Source organism: Elephantulus edwardii, unplaced genomic scaffold, assembly GCF_000299155.1.
Source record: "Elephantulus edwardii isolate Elephantulus edwardi_28Jun2011 unplaced genomic scaffold, EleEdw1.0 scaffold00246, whole genome shotgun sequence".
Taxonomy (NCBI): Eukaryota; Metazoa; Chordata; class Mammalia; order Macroscelidea; family Macroscelididae; genus Elephantulus; species Elephantulus edwardii.
The window spans coordinates 128476-136013 of record NW_006399996.1 but is presented as its reverse complement, the minus strand read 5'-3'; the positions used below and the strand labels follow the sequence as shown (position 1 = coordinate 136013).

Sequence of the window (7538 nt, the reverse complement as noted above, 5' to 3'; positions counted from 1 at the left end):
GGTGGCTCCTTGGAGGCAAGGATTCTGAGGCTCCGTCTAACATACTTTGGACATGTTGTGAGGAGAGACCAGTCCTTGGAGAAGGACATCATGTTTGGGAGGGTGGAGGGACAGCGCAGGCGAGGAAGGCCCTCTATGAGGTGGATTGATTCAGTGACTGGGATAATTGGGATGGGAGTGTCGGAGACAGTGTGATTGGCACAGGACCGAGCGGAGTTTAGGGCTGTTGTACATAGGGTTGCTGTGAGTCGCAGGCGACTCGACGGCACATAACAACAACAACAGCTTTACCTGAAGTTAAACAAACATAGAACCAAGCAACTTTTGGACTGGTCAACCCTATCACTGTCCAAACACAGGGCAGGGCCCCTTCTTCACTTTCCATCATGTCTTCCTGTGGGAACAGGAAAAAAAGGATACAGGCCCTCTGTGGGGTCCAGCTGGGCCCTGGCAGGTTCTGTAGGCTGCTGGTACCGGCCACTGGGCAAGGTGCTGGGCTTGCTCTGGTGATTCTCAGGGTATTGATTTATAGTCAAGTCAGTGTGCGTTTTGTGTGACACAGGCTTTGATAGGAAAGTGGAAAGAGCCAGGGACACTTTAATGTTTTTTAAGTCCTCTCTCAGAAAGTACGGATTAAGTTAATACACAATCAGGATGTTCATAAGAAGCCTGGGGGTGGGGGGAGCCTCAAGCAGGTGTCTCCCTGGTTTCTGACATGCCCAGGTAATCTCCCATATGTACACTTGCTTCAGTGAGTCAAAAAGTTTATTTCCAAAAATCCCAAATTGGTTTTCAAAATTAGATGGATTTTAGATGCTTTCTTTTTAGAACTGTGAACACAGAGGCCCCTGTGCTACCAGGAGTGTTAATCTCCTAACCATTTAAATGACTGCCTCACTTTCTTTCCCTCTCAGCCTTATGCTTGGTGGGAGGCCTTGCTCTGAAATCCCAGGGCTGTTAGCCAGAGTGGCAGGACGGGAGTCCAGCGGCATCTCTCCCTCATCTTGCAGCTCCAGCTCCAAACTTCTCTCTCAAAAAAAATGGGCAATGGGGGATTCTGCCAGGAGGGTGTGGGTGGCCTCCGGCAGCAGCTGTGTGGCTCCAAGGCCAGGCCTGCCTGGTCTTGGCCCAGCAGGAGGATGAGCTTCTTTGGAGGCTTTGTTCAAGCCCGTTGGGCCTTTTCCCCCCTGGCACTGGTTGACTCAGAGAAGTAGGAACTGCAAGTTCTCTACTTCCAGCCTGCCCCTCCTTGGGCCCTTTCTCACTTTCACACCTGCTTTCTCCCTTCCTCCTGGAGACCCTTTCCATTGCCCCTAGATGCCACACCTGGATCCTTGCACTGAGAAAGGGGGCAAAATTGAAGGTTGACGCCTGTTGAAGCCTTGCTCCCCGTGAGCACTTTTTACCCCTGCTTTTAAAATAAACAATAATAATGATAATTAGCTTTTATTGGGCACCTGCTCTGTGCCAGGTGTAGTCTTAAGCGTTTTATGGAAATTAGCCCATTTACCGTTTACACCAACCTTAAGGGTAGATGCACTCTGACATCCCATTTGACAGATGAAGACGCAGAGTCCCTGAGCTCATCCCTCGTTTGAAACAGGGAACATGTTTCTTAGAAGCCAGTGCAGCTTTCTACAGTTTTTCCTTACCTCCTCTCAGCATACCACCTTGGACACATACTCTGTAACTCGTAACAGGCCATCAGGTTTCCTCACCGTGCTAACTGAATGACTCTGCTACCCTTTCTTGAGGTCCTGACACCTGTTCTGTCTCCTGCTTCCCAGGACCCGGCTGGAATCTTTGAACTGGTGGAGGTGGTCGGCAATGGAACCTACGGACAAGTATACAAGGTGAGTGAGACTTGGATGGAGCAGGAGTGTGACCCCCCCCACCTCCTCTGAGTGGAGTGAAAGGAGGGGTGGGAGGAATTGAACTAGGTCTGGAGATTTGAGGATGGGAGCCATTACAGGCGCAGGAGCCGTAAGAAAGCAAAGAGGAGCTGGGAGAAAGGGGAACAGAAGTAATAAAGGGAGTAGCAAGAAGTGGAGCATTTAGAACTTGTTCTGGGAGCAGCAGGACAGGTCTGCAGCTGGGTGGAGTGTGAAAGAAGAGCGTGCAGCCTGGAGCTGTGAGGAGGAGTGGGGTGGATGTGCGAGATGTGTCAGTGCTGGGGCCAAAGGTGGGGCATTGGCCTCTCTCAAGATCACAGAAACCCCAATCTTGGGGTTGAGGGGACCCATTGGAAGTAGAAGAAAAGGATTCCCATGAGTTCCCCTGCTGGCCTGTGCAGAGCTGAAACCAGGGCCTAGATGACTTCCATAGTTGAGGCTGAGCCACCAGGAGTGGCGTTTGGCTTGGCCAGGTACTCACATGTCCTGCCCACCTGTTGCACTAGGATGGGGGAGGTGGCCACAGAAGGGAGGGGGATTCAGGGCAGCAGCACCCTGGAGCCGGAGGAACCTCCTGAGGGAGCTTGTGCTGCTTTGTCTTCGGACAGAATGACTGTTCTCTCCAAGTCTTCTCTACATTTCTGGGGCCTGGATTCCTGAATCTCCAGGACCAACCTACCACTTGTCTTTCTCTTCCCATCATCCCTTATAAGCCTTAGAGAAGTACGCACTCTCCCACCCTTCCAGTCTCTGCCGAGTTGTTGCTATGGTAATAATATCTCTTGAGTTCTATTGCCTCTGCAGATTTGGGGTCTTAAATGGCTGCCTAGGTTAAAAATATCCCATGGGCTGGCATTGCCCATATCTGTCCCAGTGAGGGGCTGCCTCCTGACTCTGTTCCTCCCTGGGATGCCGTGGGACTGTCCTGTCCAAGCCTCCAGGAACTCCTGTGAGGTGGGAGGAGGCAATGCAGGAATTAAGACACTCTGGAAGGGGAAATTTTCTGCATTAACATTGATGATGGGCATGTGCCGTAGTCAGCCCCTCTGTGTCCCTGAGCTTTCTGAATTCCCAGTTCTGTCTTTATTCTTTTCCCTGTCAACAACAGGCCTGGGGATGGTATATGGAGAGGTCTCCTGTCTAGAAGGCAGTGGGTCACCAGGGCAGCAAGGCAGCTTGTCCTGTGTGAAATACAAGAGGCCGAGCCTGCCCTCCCAGCTGCCTTCTCCAGCCAGCTCCATTTAAGGATGGAGAAAGGATCTTTCTCTCTAGCTCTGTATTGAAACTCCCAATCAGGGTTACTAGAGCACAGCACCCATGTTTCCCCGTCTCTTAGTTTTGTTTTCTTTTTAGTAGAAGGGTCTTCATTTGCATGGTACAGTATAGCTTGGATGTACGGCCTAGGTGGCTTTTCCATTGTCATGGTCTCTCTTGTCAAGAGTACTCTTCCTTCCATCAACCCTGTGAGTCATACAGAGATTGAGCGATCTGGCCACAATGACAGGCAAGCACTTGTTAAGAGAGAAGAGAGTCAAAAGATGGGGCCTTTCTACATCGACTTGCTCAGCCGTTCTGCACCCAGGCATTGAGCAGGTCCCTCCAAGCTTGGCTTTCTCTGTGGCAGGGTCGGCATGTCAAGACAGGGCAGCTGGCTGCCATCAAGGTCATGGACGTAACGGAGGTAGGGAGTCGAGCCTGGGTGAAGGGAGGGCCCAAGCTCTTAAGATGGTATGGGAGTGAAGAATGGTATCTCAGAGCTCTCTTCCTCCTGTTTACCCAGGACGAGGAGGAGGAGATCAAACAGGAGATCAACATGCTGAAAAAGTACTCTCATCACCGCAACATTGCCACCTATTATGGGGCCTTCATCAAGAAGAGCCCCCCGGGAAATGATGACCAGCTCTGGGTGAGGAGGCCCTCTCCCTGCCTCCCTGCCCTTCCTGCTGGCACCTGAAGTTTCTTCTCATCCTTTCTCCCTAGTCTGGACACCCTCTCCTATTCCTGAATGCCGGGGACCTGTGACTCACCTGGAGCCCCACACTCCAAACCCCACCCCTACTCCATCCAGTACAGCACCTGTCTGCTCAGTGTTTGGGTGATAGAAGCTTTGTGTTGCCCCAACTTTTGTTAAAACCACTATCTCATACTGTCTGGTCAAACTCAAAGCTCAAGTTCATTGCTATTGAGTCAGAACTGATGCATTACCGACCCTCTCTGAGGGTTCTAAGGCTGGCTAAAAAGGAGATTGCCTATCTTTCTCCCGTGGAGCTACTGATAGATTCCGACCACCAGAGAGGCTAAGCCTTTGGCTTAACAGTGTGACTCCCTACAGATTATGCCACCAGTGCTCCCTTATCCTGTCTGGTGGTGGTTGTTGTTGTGTGCCATCCATTTGGAGCTGACTCATAGCTGAACCTCTAGTGGGTTTTTAGAGGCAGCCAATCACATGGGAGGAGACTGCACTTCCTTCTCCTACAGAGCAGTTGGTGGGTTTGAACCATGTGACTTTAGGATTACAGTTTAGCTTCTTACCACTAGGCCACCAGAGTTCCCTGTTTGATAGGCAACTAATAAATAGTGAGCAATATAGGTCTAGTTTTAGGGCAAGAGGACTGGTTAAAAGAATGAATAATAGAATGAATAGTAGTTGGAAAGTATGGACTAGGTGACAGACATGAGGCTGGAAATAGAGTGATCTAATTTTGTATTTTCAGTTATTTATTCAATGCAAATACCTTTAAAAAATACAAATGGCAACTTTACACATAGACCTCCTCTGATGGGCTGCATAGGAATCAGATTGACTACATCTGTGGAAGGAATCATTGGAGAAGCTCCATATGAGCAGTCAGAACGAGGCCGTGGGGTGGACTGTGGGTCAGACCATCAATCACTCATTTGCAGGTTCAAAGTGAGGCTGCAAAAAATGAAAATAAGTCCTCGAGAACGAAAATGCAATTCTGAATCTATTCTACCTGAATTTCAAAATCATCTTAAGAAGAGGTTTGAAGCACTGAACACCAGTGATGATTTGTGGGATGACATCAGGGATATTATCCATGAAGATAGCAAAAGGTCATTTACAAAGACAGGAGAAGGAAAAAAGTAAAATGGATGTCAGAGGAGACTCTGAAAATTGCACTGGACCATCGAGAAACCAAGACAAAGGGAAAAGATGCCAAAGTAAAAGAACTGAGCAGAAGATTTCAATGGGCAGCTGAAGAAGACAAAGCAAAGTATTATAATGGAATATGTAGATAGCTGGGATTGGTGAATAAAAAGGGAAGAACTTGCTCTGCATTTTTCAAGCTGAGAGAACTGATGCAGTATTGAAAGATGCTATGGGAAATATGTTGAATGACTGAGGAAGATGGAGGTTATACACAGAGTCACTATACCAAAAATAACTGACTGACACTGGACAATTTCAGGAAGTACCATATAAGCAAAAGCCAGTAGTAAAGAATGGAGAAGTTGAAGCTGCACTGAATGCATTGGCAAAAAAAATAAGGCCTCAGAAATCTATGGGTTATCAATTGACTTGGTTCAATTAACAGGATGTAGCCCTGGATGCCCTCGCCAGTCACTGTTAGGAAATTTGGAGGACAGCTGTCTGGCCAGTGTATTGGTAGAGGTTCACATTTGTTTTCAGTCTCAGTAAAGGTGATCCAACAGAATGTGGAAACTGTTGAACAATATCATTAATATCACATGCAAGTAAAACACTGCTGAAGATAATTTAAAAACTGCTAGAACAGTATAGATTGGAAACTGCCAGAAGTTCAGGTAGAATTGGAGGAGGCCATGGCACCAGGGATATCATTGCTCATGTCAAATGGATTCTGGCTGAAAGTAAAGAATACCAGAGGAGTGTCTATTTGAACTTTATTGACTATGCAGAGGCTCTTGACTCTGTGGATCATAACAAGTTATGGCTGTCATTGGGAACAGTGGTAATCCCAGAACACTTAATTGTGCTCATGCGAAACCTACCTAGACTAGGAGGCTGTTGCATGAACAGAGCAGGGTAACACTACATGGTTTAATATTAAGAAGGGAGTGTGTGAGGGCTGTATTCTCTCTCCATTCCTGTTCGATCTATAAGTTGAGCAAATTGTTCGAAAAGCTTGACTCTATGAAGAAGAATGTGACAAGATCAGAGGAAAACTCATCCGTAACCTGCACTATACAGATGATACAACCTTGCTTGCTAAAAGTGAGAAGAACTTGAAGCACTTGTTGCAGAAGATCAAAGAATACAGCCTACATTCAATATGGATTGCATCTCAACCTCAAGAAAACAAAGATTCTTACCACAGGACCAGTAGGTAACAGAATGGTAGATGGAGAAAAGATTGAAATTGTCAACAACTTCATCTTACTTAGATCCACAGTTAACACCCTTGGAACCAGCAGTCAGGAAATCAGGAGATGTATTGCACTGGGAAAGTCTGCAGTTAGGGACCTCTTCAAATTATTGATGATCAGTGATACCAGTTTGAGGACTAAGGTGCATCTATCTGACTCAGGTCATGATCTTCCAATCACTTGCTATGCATTTGAGAGATGGACAGTGAATAAGGATGACAAAAAAAGTGAGATCTTTGAGCTGAGTTGTTGGAGAAGAGTACTGAACATCTCATGAACTGCCAGAAGAACAGACAAATATGTCTTGGACAGAGTGCTCCTTGGAAGCATAGATGATAAAGCTTTGTCTCACATACGTCAAGCATGTTGATAGGAGGGGTGTTCCTTGGAGAGGGACATGATGCTCAAAAAGGCAGAGGGTTGGTGAAGGAGAGGAAGATCCTTGACTAGATGGATGAACACGGTGACTGCCCCAGCGGGCTCTGGTTTGTCAGGAAGTGTGTGAGGGTGGCACAGGATAGGACAGAGTTCATTCATAAGGCCACTATGGGTCGTGCTTGATTCAATGGCACCTAGCAACTGCAGAGCATGAGGAGACCATGCAGAGAGTTAGTGCTTTGGCTCTCCTGTCTGAGCACAACTCCTGGGAGAGCAATAGAATCAGAACACTGTGCGGCTAGGACACCTGGCAGTGCACAAGCCATTTTGGACTGTTCGAACTAGAGCCTTCGGTAGCTTTTTTGTGCTGCCTCCAACTTTTCCCTGGCCTAAAACTTTCCCAAGAACCGTCCTCCTCCCATTACTCGGGGATGAGTACCAACTGACTCTTCTGACCACATCCTGAAGAGAGAGTAGCAGAGGCATGCGGTTTCTCTCGCCTCAGCAGTCAGCTAGGCAGCAAGCACTTATTGAGCAACCTTCTGTGTGCCCTGCACAGATTGTTAGCCTCTGCAGCGTTCTGTCTTACGAGGCACACACATGTACCAACATGCAGGTGCGCACATGCCCACAGAGGAACACCTCAGGTAGGCCAGTCGATCCGCAGGATGCGAAGATCAGAGGATCAGAAACTAGGGTACAGCAGCCTAGCGCCCTCTTCTGGACCTGGCTGGTCCATGGTTCACCTCCAACCACTGTGCTTTGCTACGGAAGGACTGGACCAGATTTGACAGTGCAAATTACTTTTATTGCATATGCAAAAGAATGTCTTCCATCTAGCCTTTTCCTGTATGGATGTGGCTTTTAGAAAACATCTTGTGAATCTACTTGGACAGGCAC

General features: G+C 47.8%; 1 protein-coding gene across 4 annotated transcripts in view; it reads left to right on the top strand.

The window, feature by feature from the left end:
- Positions 1–7538, top strand: part of MINK1 (misshapen-like kinase 1) — a 73520-nt gene that overhangs the window by 48589 nt on the left and 17393 nt on the right. For all 4 annotated transcript variants that reach the window (XM_006899069.1, XM_006899071.1, XM_006899070.1 and 1 more), the window contains exons 2-4: positions 1788–1853; positions 3517–3573; positions 3673–3798. In XM_006899069.1, coding sequence (XP_006899131.1) covers positions 1788–1853; positions 3517–3573; positions 3673–3798 — 249 coding nt within the window. The remainder of the gene's footprint in view (positions 1–1787; positions 1854–3516; positions 3574–3672; positions 3799–7538) is intronic.